This window comes from Crocodylus porosus, unplaced genomic scaffold, assembly GCF_001723895.1.
Source record: "Crocodylus porosus isolate Cpor-Errol unplaced genomic scaffold, CroPor_comp1, whole genome shotgun sequence".
NCBI lineage: Eukaryota > Metazoa > Chordata > Crocodylia > Crocodylidae > Crocodylus > Crocodylus porosus.
In genome coordinates, this window is record NW_017728926.1 from 287182 (window position 1) to 304667 (window position 17486).

Below are 17486 nucleotides of genomic sequence, written 5' to 3' on the forward strand. Positions count from 1 at the left end.
CATCTGGTTTAGCAGGGGTCCAACATTGCCCTTGCTTTTCCTCTGGCTCCCCACATACCTGAAAAAGAACTTTTTGTTGTCCTTGATGCCTGAAGCTAGTTGGAGTTCAGTTGCAGCCTGGGAGCCTGCTCCACTGACTGCACGCACTGGTTGGAGTAGTAGCCCTGGGAGCAGGCTCCTGCCAGGCCCTGCCGGGCTCGGGAGGGTCTCCTATGTTATTTTTGCTTTCCCAGCAGCACTGACTAACCTAATCTATGCCAATGACAGGGGCAAGAGCTGCACAGATGGTAGCTACATGCAACTCACTCTTAAAGAGTCTGTAGGCAAATATCCAGTGCTTGTTACAGAGTTGGCTAGTTTTATGGGGATACTCCTTTTCCACTCATCTGTGATCTAAAATAGTATTGTTGCCTTCTTTCTTGGGAAGGAGAGTTCTCCTTGGAGCATTACTGGCAGCAATTCCTCCTCTTATCTCTGAAAAAAATCAGAGTTACAAGGACTATAAATACTTAGAAAATCCCTGCGGGGATGGTATTTAGTCAGAGACTTGCAGGTACAGCCAAGTCTTCTCTTCAATAGAAACATACTAAACTTGGAGTTCTTTAGTAGGACAGACAGACAGAGACCACAGCTCCTCACTGAAGCTTCAATTCCAAAGTTCTGAAGGAAAAAACCATATGAGGAGTGGTATGCAACAAGTAGAAAAGGTGATTGCCTGTAAATCAGTCTCACTTCACCATGGATATTATGAACAATGCTTTGATTAAATCACTGACAAATCTCCTTTAGGACAGGGAAATCTGGAAACATCAGGAAATCAAACTGCAAAGGCTTTGAAGGAATGTGATTTATGTGAAAATGTGATGAAGTTAATGTGTTTGGCTACAGAATTTCATGGCATGCTCAGTTTTGGAATGAAATCTGATGCCGTCTTGGCAAAGCATCTATATTCCCTCAGTGTGGTTAGCTGTACACTCTTTGTTTTCCATCTCTGATAAGAATCTAAAGCTTTTATATTAGGTTGTGTTCCCAGGGCGTGCATCCATAAACAGAGATGTGTGCATGCATACACACTGAATAATTGTGCAGAATTTCACTCTTCCCTTCAGACATAAAAGAACCACGTGTTATTAGAGTTATGGCTAGTTTGTTGCAGTTTTCAAATTATTTTCTGATGTATTGCAGATTTGATGGCTGATGCTTCCCCCCTCCTGTTAAATATCAAGGTTCTCGCCAGTTGTCAACCACATGTTGAATTCCCATGTAATTTAATCAGTCCTTGGGGTAATGTGGCATTCTGTTTAGTGTGATTGGGCTTTCCACCATCTCTGATCAGAATGGTGAGACAAAAGGAGAAAAAAGGGAGCAAGTGCTACAGGGGGAAGACAGATAAAAATACATAAGAGGGAGGAATATGCCTGAATCAGCAGCAGCTATCTGATGGGCACCAATTGCCAATCTGGGCACTGCTGAGTCAGATAATCAGTAACATAGCTGCTGAGCTCATCCTCTCGTTCTTACAGTTTCACATTATGAAAAATTTCTCCTTGTTTTTGGAAAGTCACTTCTATGCATATTGGGACCCCTGGGACCAGCATAAGTTGTAATCTTCCCATGTGATGGCTGCTTCAGCGCACAGTGGAGCAGGCTTATATTTTGGGTTAGGCATCTCACACCACTTGACAGTGTAAATGTCTGAAAAGAGGCAGTGCCATACAACAGTACCTGGGACTCCTGCAGATTGCATCTTTCCATACTAGGAAGTCTCAGAATGTATGTAAGCAGTGCCTGTAATGAACAGTGCAGCCTGGGCAACCTGGGGAAGGTTAGATTGCATGTCACAAGGGTGTACCATGCCAGCTGTATAAATAGTTGTGGGCGAAATATGGCCTGTGGGCTGAATACAGCCCACTGAGGGATTTTGTCCAGCCTACAGTGGGCCCCTTTGTCCTGCCTGGCCCAGGTGTGAGGGGTAGCCTGGGCCATGGTGTGTGCAGCCAGTCCTGCCACCCTTGGCATGCAGTGGGGCTGGGGCAGCACAGCAGCCAGACTCCATTTCCCAGTAACCCCTACAGAAGAGGCTCCTTCTGGCACTGGACCCAGCCCTGCTACCCAGGCACCCCGGCCTGTCCGCCCTACACTCACCACAGGAGGGTGGGACCTGAGTGGGTAGGGTGCTTGGCTGGGTGGCTGGATTGGAGTGGCATCTGGGAATGAGATGGGGCTGGCAAGACCCTGGGATCTTCAGGCGCTGAGAGTGTGGGGCCAGGGCTCAGGCTGGAGCCGGGACAGAGCTGTGATCCACTCCTGCATGACTCTCTCCACGGAACTGGTGGCCGTCACAGGGGTATGAAGGCAGTGGATCACAGCTCTGCCTCAGGCCCCAACTCCGTGCCGTCATTGCCCACTCAGCACTCATGCACAAACACATGGCAAACAAATGGCTACATGAGCAGACCACAGTGACAAAGGCCTGGCTTTAGCTTCACCACAGAACTTCTGGCAAGTTTTAGTTCAATAAGAACTCCTGGACAAGTGCTCCCAGTACTCACACCACATCAGCCACCCCGACACCCCACAGGCCCATGTGAAGCACTCAGAGCTCCAAGTGCACTTGGCTGGACTGCTCCCTCGCTTCAGCCAGTAACAGTATGGACAGCAGTAAACTGGCAGTGAAACTAAAACTAATGTGATCCTCACTTGTTAGGGTGATAAATTAGAAAATATATGAGCCCATTTTGAGGAGCTGGCCCATCTCAATGCCAGAAAACATCTCTTACCACCAAACTGCCATTGTCCTTGTTAAAAACATGTCAGACTGCTTTAAGCCACTTCCCTTTCAAGTGCAACCACTTCAGAGAAATCCCAGGGATGCTGAGGGCACCAAGAAGCTGTCCGTCTGCAAGCCAATATTCCCAGTACTCCCAATATTGACTCTGCAAACCAACTAAGCAAACCAACCAAGTGACCTGTCCCTAGACTTCAGAGGCCTGAACTAGTTACTAGAGGTGCACTGATACATAGGTCCGATATCAGATCAGCACCAGTATAAAGAAAATTGACTGTACCAGAAATTGGCGTGATGTGGCTGATGATGTGGCCAATAAAACGCCTGTGCACATGCACAGCCACAGCGCAGCACGTAGGCGACAAGGAACACAGACTGGCAGCTTGGAGAGCCACGCAGCTGGTAAGTCTGTTGTGGTGGACGGGGAAGGGGGAGGGAAGGGGCGTGCAAGGGGCAGATCAAGGCCCCAGCAGTGCATGAGGGAGTGGGGGCTGGGGCAGGTGCTGCCTTGCCAGGGCAGGGAGGGTACAGGATGGAGCCGCAGCTCATCTGGGGGACACGGGGGGAGGAGGGGCTGGCTCCCACCACTGTGCGTACCCTGAGAAGGCCTGGGGAGTAGCGGGGCATGTGCCCCCGGATCTGCATGGTGGGGCAGGATGCCATTGCGGGCTCTTTCCAACTGAGGGGGCTGGGCTGAGCTGTTCCTGAGGCAGAGTTGGGGGAGGGTTGGGGGGGACTACAGGTGAATTTTTGAGGTGTCTGCAGCCCTGCCCCCTCTCTGCCCCGCTCCCAGCACCGCTGCCCGCCCTGAGCACAGTCAGTGGGAGCCAGCTCCCCTCTCCCTGCACCTCTCAGATGAGCCACAGCTCTATCCACACCCCAGCCTGTCCCGGCTGGGTAGCACTTGACCCAGCCCCACTCCCTCCCTCACCATGAGGTTCTTGATCTGCCCCCACACTCTCCTTCCCTCTCCTCTCTCCTCTCCCCTCCCACCACAACAGACTTACCAGCTTTGCAGCTCTCAATGCTGTATTAGAAATCAGATCAGTATCAGCCAATATGCCTCCTTAAAAGTAGGCTATCAGTATTGGCTCCAAAAATCTCTGTTGGTGCACCCCTACTAGTACTAATACTCACCCCCAAGCAGTCATTTCTAGTAAGAAGGAGGGAGAAATTGCAGAATTCAAGAATGGGTTTTGCAAGGATAAAGTTAGTTCCAGACCAGATTGACTGATGGAGGCAAGCAAGAGGTCACAGTATGACTTTATTACTGGTGTCACTGTGCTGCAGTCAATACCATCACATTGCCAAGACATCTAACTTTGTCAGTGTTCAGAACAGAAGACTTGGGTGGGGGTTTCTTTTGTTTTAATAGCACTTTGCTGCTATACAGAAAAATGCTTCTGTGTGTAGTACCTTGCTGATAAAATTTAAGCTCAATTCCATAAAAGTAATTTGCATGCAAAGCAACCCACCTTAGTTTTATTAAACATGTCCAAGTAGTGCTTAGGGAGTGATACCTGAAAGTTGGGTGTCCTACAAAGGTTCAGGGGCATTGACCAGGTGCCCTAACATGACAGCACAGAAGCAAAGTACCAAGTGCATTTTATAGCCAAATGTACAAAGACAGTATATGGAACAGGGGCTTTTGGGAGGGTCTGGCTGGCCCTCGCATGCTATGTTGATGAGTTCTCAGAGAACCTGCAGATAAAGTCTGCTGAAGGTCAGGACATGTACTTGGAGTGTCTGCCAATCATTCTTTGGGTCCCAAACTTGTGGTACCAACTGTCCCTGCAAACAAGAGGGTTGGGCCAGGCCTCAGGGTAGCTGAACATAAAATGAGCTGCACCTGTCCTCTGTCCCATCAGGTGCACAGCATGTTTGCTGTGTAGGTGTGCCCAGACCAAACACACCCTGTCTCTGCTTCCACTGCTTCTAGGGGTTGCACAGGAACCTGCAGCAGCCCAGCTCCCTTCTGCTCAGGATGGCTGGAAATTGCTAAGTACTCACACATCGGTTTGAGCTGTCCAATGAGTTCCTCTTTTGTCCATTTTGCCCACTCCTTCTTGTCTGTGTTTATTGAACACAGGATTGGGCCACACGGTTTTCCACAGTCCTCGATGGCAGGTACATTCAGGTAGTGCACCAGTACGATGTCAGGGTTCTACAGGAAGAACAAGCACAAGCGTTACATATACATGGGGTCACTTTGCCTGTCTCCCCTCCAAGAGTGAAACAGCTCTAGTTTAACTCTATTGTCTTGTCCAAAATTCAGTCACAGAAAAAACCATGAGCAGTTCCCATTTCATTCAGGAATTTCCTGAGAGCACAGTCATTCTACAACAGAAACTGCAAAGACAAGCCATAAGATAGAATTCTGCGCACACAGCAGCCTCCCTTCTGAGTCCCTGTTGCTTGCAGTCTCCCTATTCTCTTTGTCTGCTGGTACAAATCCTTTTCAAGCCACTCCAGTATTAATAATTGCAAAGACTTCTCCAAACACCAGACACAACTGCCACAGAATTTGCTTTGGTGTAAGAGGCACATAAAACAGTTGCATTCATCAGTTTTGGTCTACGTAACAGCATTCTGAATGTAACTAAAAACATCAATAGCAGCCAAACTTTCAATAAGTGCCGAAAAAGGGAGGGGAATGTCAAGGAAACTGATAATATTAGACAGTGCACCTGAGCATAGCTCCTTTACAGACAAGCCTGTAATTTCTTGCCTTTTGAAGAAACTTGCAGCCTTGTGATGAAAACATGAAGCTGCAGAAACCCGGAATCAGAATACAGCCACTTTGCAGAGCTTCAGGGCTTTTTGAACAATGGCAGGGTACCCACTCCTGTGGGTTTTAATGCTCCATTCCATTTTCCCAGTGCACTTCCCTGGGAATCCAGAGAAAGAAAGGAAATACAGCCCTACTTTGACGCACTGCAGTGCTGTCCCACTGACAGACTTTTCAACTAGGAGCTTAACAGAAAGTTTACTACAGTGTGTGTAGATGAATCATCTTAACAACACCACCACCACCACAAACAACCCAGCTAGTTTTCCCACAGCATCCCAGGGAGACTGTACAATAGATAATAACAAGATTGAAAACTTGATTTCTTTCCCTAAAGTCATTTACTCGTAAGTTCACAAACTTTAATGACTGCTTTGGAATTATTTATAAAAATAAATAAGATAATGGTGTAATTAAAGCTCTTAATGTTTCATTTATGCATTCAGAGCCCAGCTCCAAGGGGGAGGAGCAGCACAAGCTGCCACTTGTCTGCAAAGGTTGTGCTAATCTTGGGAGTCCTTTCCTAACAAGAACAAAACAGCAAACAATGCACAGATGATTTCCTGGTGAACCTGCCTTAGCAGTGCCTTAAATGGTGAGGAAATCTGTATCTCTTTGGTGGAAAAAGCCTCCAGGCTAGGGCCAGAAAACCGCCCCCTCCAGCCCCAACGGCATCAGAGAGCTGATTGATGGCTGCCCTGCATGGACTAGGAGTGTGGGGAGCACCTTCCTCTCCTCCAGCACTCCAGGACAGAACCCAGCTCTAATGAGAGCTGCTTGCGCTCCCCGAGCATAGATGCGTGCTGGGGGAGGGAATGAGGATAGGCTGCTGGCAGTACCACACACCACAAAGAGGAGATGGGAAACCATCCCAAAATGGGAACGTTCTTACTTCCACAAGCCTAAGAAGGGCCATGCTGGGAACCAGGGGGCATGGTGCCCCTGCACACAGTGCCAGTATCCTTCCAGCACTGAAAAACACAACAATGAATTTCTGCCAGCAAGCTTCCTTCCCTACCAAGGCTCTCCTTAGAACCCGGGGAGCTAGGTCCTATCCTGGCTGTCTACAGAAAGAGCGCTCATTCAAGTCAGGAAGAAATGAGTAGAGATTCTATTTTAATAAAATTAATGGGAAGTGATTAAAAGTGGAGGGTTTTCAGTAGCAATTTTGCCTGCATCCAGACTCTGGGATTAGCTCTGGAAGCCTATCACAAAACACAGTCATGCTCATTCTGGTGCTGTAGGGAGACGAAAGGAAAGCTCAATGCAAACTTGTCAGCAAACTACTACAGCATGATACTGAAAACTTCTGAAGGCAAAGAGCATCCTCAGTGCTTTGTGGCTTCACCCTAGTCTTGTTATAACATACATTATTTACATGGTTCAAAACTAATACTGCTCTGAAACTAATGAATTAAAAAACCCCCCAACAACTCATGCTGAGCACTCAATCGGCTTTTAGGATCTGATAGCATTTCATCCCCACCTGGAAGGTCTTTTTCGTTAAAGTATTCAGCACTGCAGTCTTTCCCCAGGACTTGTGCAATGAAGACCTAAGGACTTGCGCTTCCTGGTGTATGTTCTCTCTGTCTTCAGTGATGTAGAAGCCACAGAAATTTACATTAAAACATCACATCTGATACCTTTCCACATTGCAATAGGGTTAGGTCCCTTCCCAGTTATGACTACAATCCCATATCAGCCATGTGAAAAATAGAGCTATATCTATAGGACTTCCAGTTTGCAGGAATTAAAAACCTATTTTACCCATCAGTATTAATGTGGATTAAAGCCCAACATTAAGAACAATGCAAAGTCTGATGTTTGTATTTGCTGATTTATTTTGGACTGGTCTGGGTTTGCAGTCCAGCAGCACAGCTCACTCAGGGTGTCTGGCAAACAAACCAGACAGTTATGCTAGTTCCAGTATGAGCAGATGGAGTTACTCAGTCACAGAGAGGTGATCAAGGAAAGCTTTAAGATATTACTACTCTCATGGATGATTCAGAAAAGATTCTGGTGCTAAAAATGACTAGCTATATCCCCAAACGGACTTCATTAGCTAATTTCACCTAAGTTATTTACGTGATGAAGTTATAAAGGCCACTATGCTTGGGGAGCTTTTCCCCAAGCAGCTTTGATACTCAGGGAAATCTGAGATAGAGAACATAGACACTCTGCCAAAGGCAAGAGACATGGGATCTTGGGTTTCGGCAAGACCTGTATTTCTCCTCCTACTGTGGAGATTACCCCAGTGCTGTGTATCACAGCAAGAGGAAATAACAGGACTAGAGGGAAAAAAGGAACCTGCATTTAAAATGGCCTATAATTAACTTGAGGAACTCATTGACACAACAAGTCAATAATTTCACCAAAATCAAAAAGAGGATAAGACAAATACATGTAGGACAGGTCCACCTTTGAGTAACAAATGCAGTGGTAGAGCTGAAACTTCTGATGTAGAACTCCCTGGGCACATCTACACAAGAGACATATACTGCATAATTGACTAATTAGCTCCACAGTAAAATGTCATAGTCTATACAAGCAGTGCTATTAGTAAACTAACTCCTCCACAAGATAGTACTGTCAGATATAAGTAAGCGGAGTACTTCACTCACCTGCAACACTCATGTAGATGGGGACCAGGCTACAGTGCTATAGTGTGGGGGCTGCCTAGAGGCTAGCCCCACACTAACATCCTCATGCCCCAATCAAGCCCCTCCACAGCACACTGAGCTGGGGGGGAGCAGCCCTGGGCTGGCAGGCTGACCCCTCGAGCCCTCTACCAGCTGGCTCAGTGTGCTGTGGTTCCAGGCGCACATGAAGATGCTGCTTCCAGGAGCAATAAACTCCAGTGCAAACTGTGCCAGAGTTTATTCAGCTGCCTTACTATCACATATGTAGATGTGCCTCCTAGGTCTCTGAATACTAGAAGCTGTACGGGAAGAGGGGGAGGGGACAGAGAAGTATGAAAACACCTTGCATTAATGCTCTTCCCCTCTGTGCCTGTATTAGCCTAGGATACTGGGATAGAACCAATGGTCTGACCCAGTGCAGCACTTCTTATGTTATTAAACATAAATGTTAGCTCTTCAGTTAGCACACATGGCAAATAAAATATGCATAAGAAGTGAAAGACAAATGGGTTTGTCTCTAAAATCTAATTTTGAAACCGCCCTCCTGCTTCCCAAATAGGCAAGTCCTCAGTAATCCACTGCTGAATTGCCATTAGGATTTATCTGGCAAAGATGATGAGAGAAAGTCTGTCTTGGAAACTATTTCTTACAACTGGCCCAGCCGAGAATTCTTAGTTCTTTAATGCAATCTAGTTATAGAACAGATGCATATGAAGCTACAATCACTAAACTAATGAACAGTAGTGCATACCTTGTTATGGGTATTCAAAATTATTCTGTTGGGTAGAAAAATGTATTTCTGCATATCACTATTCTAAACAGAACACTGTCATCCAGAAACTGAAAATAACCCTGCTTTAAAAGTGTTGAGACCACTCAGGGCATTCTGGGAAGGAGGTCTTTGTTTAGATCCGGTGCTATATTTTAGTACAACAAATTCAGCTCCATGCTTGCACCGGTACATGAAGGCTTATCAGTCAGAAATAGAAACCTCTCTCTATTACTCGTCATTTATTTCAATAAAGAGATCTCCATCCAGCCTGATCAGACTTCCAGCTGGCCAGCTATCAGCCACAAAAGCTCACTGTCCCAGAATCTGCTGTATTACAAAATTTAAAATGCTGAAAATGTCATTCCAGTTTTAAAGTATGTTTGTGTAATTTAAGATGCTTGCTTTCAACCTTAGTAATAGATAAGAAATCTGTGAGTACCTCATATGGTTTCCTCCCATGCCATTAACTGCCTACATGTCTCAGATAAATTTCTCCTGTCATCACTGTCTAACCACATGGTTAGCTTAATCTTGATTTCTGAGTCTTCTCTGGTTTTGCTTTCTTGTTCTTAACCCCTCTTTCCTATCGTTATTATATTTGCACCAGTTCTAGTACAGACACTTGAAACAAGCCCAAATTAATTTCTTGGCATATTGCAGAGACAGCAAATGAGGGCACTTCCTGTCCAATAAGATTGAGACTGATGATATTAGAGTAATTCATAAAGCTTGCTAGGAATTTATTGTGGAAGAAAAACAGCACCTAAGTTCCAGTGATGGTAGATGTTGCGTTTTGATTTTTTATTTTGAAATTACTTTTCATTTTGAGGGATTTTGTTTGTAATGATAACATAATTTAAAAGTTGCAACCAAAATTAAATGTAGAATCAAAAGGAAGCAGATTGACTTTGTTAAAGTAAATCTTGTCAGCCAAAACCAAATGGATTCTTTTCCCCAGAATTTGTTTCATGTACATTTCCAACATTTTTTATTTTCATTTTAGTCTGGAAATGAAACCAAACAGTGAATACAGGATGGAGTGCTTGTGGGTGCTGCAGCAGGTGAGGTCAGCTTGTGCACTTAAGCTTGTGCACCAAAGGCCTTGAGCTAGTTAGGAGAGGGGTGGACAGGCAAGCAAGTTGTATACACAATATGAATTGTACATAATATCATCATAATTTATTATTAGCATTCTACAAAATGTTTAGTAATGCTAACTTTGATAGAAACAATTCATGTTAAGATGTTAAATGCAGCATCCACTGGCAGTTGCAGCTGACATTCTCTGTCTTCACGGTGTGAACACTTGTCCATACACTGAGATTGCACATTCTGCATCCACTGTATTGGTTGGAAAGGTAAGGCAGCATTTTGCTAAATTGTAGAGATGTGAAAACCAATCAGAAGCGGACTCCCAAAACACAGTCACAGTCAAAGGCATCTGGGACTCTTTAACAAAGTTCATGGAAGCAGCACATTGCTTTTCATGCTCTTGTCATGCCTCGTCCATTCAGGGATTGATTTCAGTAGCCGAGGGTCAAAACTCAGAAAAGGCACCTGACTGGGGTAAAAAAATGCAAACAGCATTAAAAAGGAGGCAGACAGTTGTTTAAACTGCAGTGGTAGTGACTGATTCAACTGTGCAGCTATTGCCTGGAATAGTTCTTGTCTCTGCTGGTTTTCACGCTGACAGTTGTTGTGATGCTGTATCTTTAACCTAACTTATCGAATCCGTCAGCTTGTTCTGTGCTTGGTGGATCAAAGCCTGCCAACTTCACACCACAGTAGAAGCTCCATGAACCAGATCACATTTTCAGCCTTGATCTTCTATGTCGCCCTGCCTTAAGAAATCACGCAGTTTAAGCATGCACTGTCTGCTGGGTGTGATTTCAAGCTCCTCACGTGCAAAACTGCTAGTAGTACTTCAGGGATGTAGGTTGTAGCCATGTTGATCTAAGGACATAGACAGACAAGGTTCTTTGGGTAAATCCGATATCTTTTACTGAGTTGGTTTAATAAAAGATATTGGATTTACCCAAAGAACCGTGTCTTCCTAGTTCATATTCTTTGCATGGTAATGAACTGTATTAAACCACAAATTCCATCTTGTAAGCACAGGTTCAGGTGGAAGTGACATGGTTGCATGTAGATCCCTGCTTTGATTGGTGACAGATTCCCTGTATTGAAGATTATGGCCTGGATGATGTTTGAATGCTTTTTTAAAAGAGAAAACCAGGCTATCTACATCAAGAAAATGTGTGCACCAGACACCACTTGCTAAAGAAAGTATGTATGCTCATGTATAGGTGACATGAATTGCATTGGGCATCATTTCATGGAGCACATCAGAAAAAGCTTTGCACACATACGTTACATTATCAGACAGAAATGTTGAGATCTTGTTAAATTCTAAGCTGTAGTTTACAACAACCTTCACTACAGCTTGTGCCACAGTAGAAAAATTGGCAGAAGCATAGTGAACTGGCTCTGTTTGAAAAACAGGCAAATTTCAGTCTGTCCAGTTCCCAGATACAAATAAAATGTGCAGAACATAGTTATCGTGGGCATCTGTTGCTTCATCTGCTACCACTGAGATTGATTAATATTCTGCCAATGCAGATTTTGTGGACTGAACATGCGAAGCAATTACTCCTGGTAGATAATATTGACAAAGCTTGTTCGCACATGGGAAACTGCCAGCATTTGGCATGTGTTTGTTCATGTAGTCCCTTAATTTGGGGTTATGAATTTTTTCCAGAGGAATGTTGGTGGCGGGGAATGGCGGGGAATGCCTCTGCTAGCATGAATGTAGCCTCTCTTCTTACCCAACTGCTTTCAGTGGTTCTTTTAAAGATTGAGGACATAGTTGCTTGTTTCTTGCTCTGACCTTCAGCCTCTGCAGCAGCCTTTTGTTTTATATGTAATTTGGTCTTTAAATACCGAACAATGCTGTTTTTCCTGGACATATCCAGAGTCATGTTCCATGATGAACAAAACAATTTAATCATCATCTGCATGTAAAGTTCCTACAAGGAACTGCCTTACAAAATCCTGAACTAAAATGTATTAGGCTTTCTTGGATTTCTTTTCATTCATTATCTTCAGACTGCAGCACTGCATCTTGCTTCTTAAAAGATGGCACCCAAACCCCTTCTGTTTTCCTGACTGGTGCCTTCACTGAGTCTGTCACTAGCTCAGCATCTCAGTAGCTCTCTCAAACCACGTGCTCTATGGCTGCAGGGATTGCCATGCTTTCTTTGTATTAAGCTTTTATTTTTGTGGGGGGGTGATTCCACACAAAATTGTGGGAATCACCATTTTTTGCAGTGATTCCAGAAACCACCATTTTTCATGGTTTCCCCAAAACTCCGATACAAGTAATTCCCTAGGCATTTGGGATTTTGTCAAAAGCCTTGCTGAAGTCCATGTGCATCATATCCACAACGGTACTTTCATCTACCCAAGTTGTTACTTTATCAAACAAAGAGATCAAGTTTGTTTGACATGATTTCTTAGTAAATCCATATTGGGTGCCTGTAATCAGCCTTTTCATCTCCAGATAGTTGCAAATGGCCTTCCTCAGGATATGCTCTAGTAACTTCCCAGGTACTGAGGTGAGACTAATCAGCCTGTGGTTCCCAAGTCCTCCTTCTTGCCTTTTTAATGAGAAACACTATGTTGGCCCTTTTCCAGTCCTTTGGTGCCTCTCCCATTTCCCATGACTTCATGAGTATCATTGCCAAAGGCTCCTGTGTCTCCTCTGCCAGTTCCTTCTGTACCCTGGGAGGAATTTCATCAGGCCTTGCTGACTAGAATTCATTCAACCCATCAAAAGCTCTCTGTCTATTTTGTTATCTCATCCCTCAGATTGTCCCCTTCCTTATCTACATAATCTTTATTGGGTGTCTGGCTGTAGCATATTTTTTCTCTGAAGACTGGGGTAAAGTAGCTGTTGAGTAGCTTCCTCTGGCTAGTTAACAGAGGAACCACAGTTTCCTTGGTCTTTTTTTTCCAGCCAACACACTTATAGACATACTTGTTGTCTTTAACCTCAGTCACCAGGTGCAGCTCATTCTTTATCTTTGCCTTCCTGATTTTGTCCTTGCTGGTTCATACAAGGAAGCATACATCCTCATATGCTTCCTTGGTGACTTGCCCATTTTCCCATTGCCTGTATGCTTTTGTATTTGAAGCATCCTAGAAGTTCCTTGTGCAGCCACATTGGTCTCCTGCTATTCTTCCTGTGCTTCCATCATGTTGGAACAGTTTCTTATTCGATCTCTAATACTGTGCCTTTTAGAAGCTCTGAGCCCTCCTAAGTGCCTTTACCCTTCACCGCATCTTCCCATGGCACCATGCCTATTAACTCCTTGGCTTGGATGAACTTCATTTTTTTTTAATCTAGCATCCCAGTTCTGCCAATCTCATGCTTTCCCCAGCTCAGGATCTGGAATTCTCTCATCTTGTGATCACTACTTTCCAAGTTGTTTATTGCCTTCACATCCTCCACCAGTTTGTCTCTATTGGTCAGGGCAAGATCCAAGATAGATTATTCCCTGGTTGTATCCTTCACATTTTGGAACAGAAAGTTGTCCTCCACACAAGTTAGGAACCAGCTCAACATTTTATGTTGGCTGCACTGTTCTTCCAGCAGATGTCCAGAAAATTGAAATCTCCCATCAGTACCATCCCATAGCTTTTGGATAGATTTGTCACTTCCTTGAAGAGTGCCTCATCCACTTCTTCTTCCTGATTTGGTGGTCTATAATAACTTCCAAGAATTATATCAATGTTGCATCTTTCACCTTTTATCTTCACCCAGATGCATTATGCGTTGGACCAAGTGTATATGTTTTTGACATACATGGCAACACCACCACCTTTTCTCCCAACCCTGTTCCTCTGAAACAAAGTGTGACCCTCAAGGTTGACATTCTAGTTCTAAGAGCTGCCTCACCAGGTCTCCCAGATACTTCAGTTTCACCTTGGTTTGCTCCCTGACCTCTGATTCTTGGTTAACCTTCCAGCTCGGTGTTTCAACTTCAGTTTAACCTTGGCGTCCTCCCTGACCTCAGATCCCTGATTAGTCCTCTAGTTCTGTTTCAGACTCTGGGCTTTGGTCTCTGCTCCTCAGTTTGGAACTCAGGTGGCCTTCGGTTGCTCCCAACCCATGGTTCATCCATGCAACTCTGCCAGTACCCACTCCTGGCTCCACCCACTAGGCATGACACCCTTATGTACCATGCCAGGTGCAAGGCTCAGGATTCATATATGTTGGGTGATATGGCCAGGAGTGAGTCATGCACAATTAGTTTTGCACAGCACACAGTTGTTTCTCTGTGAAATTTGCCCCAGCAACGTCAAGCACCAGGAAAAGCATCAAGCACCAGGAAAAAGTCAGACACACCACAAAGTGAGAGGGGTCCATCAGGGTGCAGGGAAGATGTGGTAAGGACATCCCCTAGAGACACCACTGCGGTGTGCAGCATACCAGGGTCAATAACTCTCAGGAAGTGTGCAAAAGACAAGAGGTGGGTAAGTCAGAATAAGGGGCCTGCCAGAGCCATTTCCAGAATGACATGTCAGCCTAAGGCAGAAATACCTTAGGGGAGCCCTGGAACTGCTGACCAAGCTTAGATAGGATGCAAACATGCACCAGAATTTCTGGGGTCAAAATTAAACCCCATGATTCAGCTAAGTTCTCTCATCAGAGCTCTTCCCTGGAGAGGGACAGCAAAGAGGGTCTGTTTACCAATGAATCATTGACTCAACTTATGATGCCCTGAGTAGTATTCTAATTCCAACCAGCTGCTGACTCCAGGATTTACAGTTATTATGAACATTTGGGGAATTTATATCATAAACCACTTGATGGCAACTTTATGCATTTTCTTATCAGTGAAAAGTTTTACTGGTTTTTCCTAGGCATTTATTACCTATTAAGATCTGCTTTGTCAACTGTATGTGATAGTGGTAACACCTCTGATAGGTTCATGACCACCACAACAACATAGCTAGACTAACCTGCCATTTAGACCAGGTGACAAATGGGCTGGGAGATGAGTGCCACTGGACAAGGCAAACAGTAGATGCAAATGTGTCCTGGGGGGACATCTCTTTTTGCTAATGTGCGAGGAATTTAATTTGTGCTGCCACTGAAGATTAATCACCAACATGTGCACATGAACATGTTCTTGGCAGTTCTGCTCTTGGCAGCTCTGAGTTTACACCAGTGTAACTCTGTTACTTCCCCCTGTCTGTGTGTGATCCGGCAAGAAGTCTCATAGATTTATACGTTCATAGATCCATAGATGCTAGGGTCAGAAGGGACCTCAACAGATCATTGAGTCCAACCCCCTACCTAGGCAGGACAGAGTGCTGGGGTCAGATGACTCCAGCCAGATATCTATCCAGCCTTCTCTTAAAGACTTCCAGGGTAGGGGAGAGCACCACCTCCCTTGGAAGCCCATTCCAAGTTTTGGCCACCCTTACCATGAAGAAGTTTTTCCTGATATCTAGCCTAAATCTGCTCTCTGTCAGTTTGTGACCATTGTGCCAAGAGGCGCCCTGGTGAACAGAGTATCTCTGATCCCTTGCTGCATCCCCCTAATGAATTTGTAGGCAACAACAAGATCACCTCTCAGCCTTCTCTTGTGAAGGCTGAAGAGGTCCAGGTCCCTCAGTCTCTCCTCATAGGGCTTGTCCTGTAAGCACCTGACCATACGAGTGGCTCTCCTCTGGACCCTCTCGAGTCTATCAACATCCTTCTGGAAGTATGGTGCCCAAAACTGGATGCAGTACTCCAACTGTGCTCTGACCAATGCTGCATAGAGGGGAAGTATCACCTCCTTGGTTCTATTTACCACTCAGTCTTGTTTCCTTCTCTCTCTGTTTTTTTCCTGATTCCTGATTCCTGGCTTGATTAAGTGTTTGGACTTTGCCTTGTAGACCACCGTTCAGACTTGGTAACTTGGTGCTGATTTTTCTGGATCCTGATACGCGGCTTGATGAATTGCTCAGACTTTGCCCTGTGGCTTGCCCCTCAGCCATGGTTTTCTGGGTCCTGACCCTATCCTGTGTACTGGACTCTGCCCCTGGATTTCCCTCCAGACCTGGTAACTTGGCTCCTGAATTTGGACTCAGCTCCTGGCCCCTGCCTTCCCTCAGTGGCCTAACCATTAGGCAAGTCTATTTACACTTCACTCCCTAACACTTATTTCTTTCAAAGGGGTAAAAACAGAGAACCAGCCACTTTCCAAACTAAACTGTCTATATACATTTATAAAAGGCCACAAGATTTTTGCTTTCTTCAGTATGGAAAGGAGTGTACCAGTTTTGCAGCTCACTACCAGCAGCATCATCCCTCTCAGGGGCACGGCAGAGACCCTGTCAGAACTGTGTGGCGATGCCTCAGGGGTGGCTCACACCTGCCCCACTACAAATCCTGATCCTAGTTGACACTGCATGTCAGCAAGAATGGCAGGATAACACAGGCTGCATCATGAATGGTATTTGCAAGAGAGCTGAAGAATGCAGTAATTTAGCATGATTTAAATTTTCATAATTATAAGAGGATTTGAGAAAATAAAATCGCTTTGAATAACAAAGCATTACAACTGCAGTGGGTGTTTCTCTGTGTGTATACCCTAAGGAGCAGGAGGTGGGGGAGAGTCATAGGCCAATGGCAGGTGACGTGACCCACCTAGCATCTGCTTAGCGTGGACCAATTTTAGGTGGAAACAAAGGCTGCCTATAGAGTGCCCATTGGCCTTCTAATTAGATTAGATTAATCAAGTCTGCTCTGGCTTCTAATTAGAACATTCCAGCATCGCCTCATCATCACGTGTATTAAGCTCATGTTTCAAAATGGCCCTGGGGCATTTTAACTAAACCTCATCGAATGAAATGCAGGGGGGAGGGGAGATGAATGGGTGTGCTTAATCCACAGGACAGTAAACCCTTTTAATTAGAGACGTTTTCTGGGAACTGCTCTAATTAAAGTATTGTCCCCCTGCCCCCCCACCCTCTGAGCATGTGTATAGGCAGCCAAAGCACTTTGTTCACGTTGTGCCTGGATTATTCACCTGCTTCCTAAATGATGCCTGGTGATGCTTGCATAGGCTCCAAGCTGGAATGATTCTCCCAGCTCAGCTTCCCACTAGATCAGAATTAATTCTTTAGACCAGAGGTTGTCAGCCAGGGGTACGTGTACCTCTAGGGGTACCTAGGAAGCCCCAGGTTGTACACATGAGGTGGCATGGGTGGAGTGCCGCCACCCACCACCCTGTACTGTCACCTCACAGGAGCAGGGCTGGGGAGGGGCGAGGGCAGTGGCTCCTCTCTGTGGGTCACACAGGCACTACCCAGCTGGCTGGACACAGAGGGGGAGAGCTCTCATGCAGTCGCCGTTGCCACCACCACCCACCACCCCGCACTGTCTCTGCTTTGCATCTGGCTATGCCACCCCACACCCACCCCACATCCAGCTGCCAGGGGTAC

At 45.4% G+C, this 17486-nt stretch overlaps 1 protein-coding gene across 1 annotated transcript in view; it reads right to left on the reverse strand.

Annotated features, from left to right (window-relative positions):
- Window positions 1-17486, reverse strand: part of CAMTA1 (calmodulin binding transcription activator 1) — a 1228941-nt gene that overhangs the window by 149851 nt on the left and 1061604 nt on the right. Inside the window, exon 6 of the mRNA XM_019541692.1 lies at window positions 4799-4952. Within this exon, the coding sequence (XP_019397237.1) occupies window positions 4799-4952 (154 nt within the window). The remainder of the gene's footprint in view (window positions 1-4798; window positions 4953-17486) is intronic.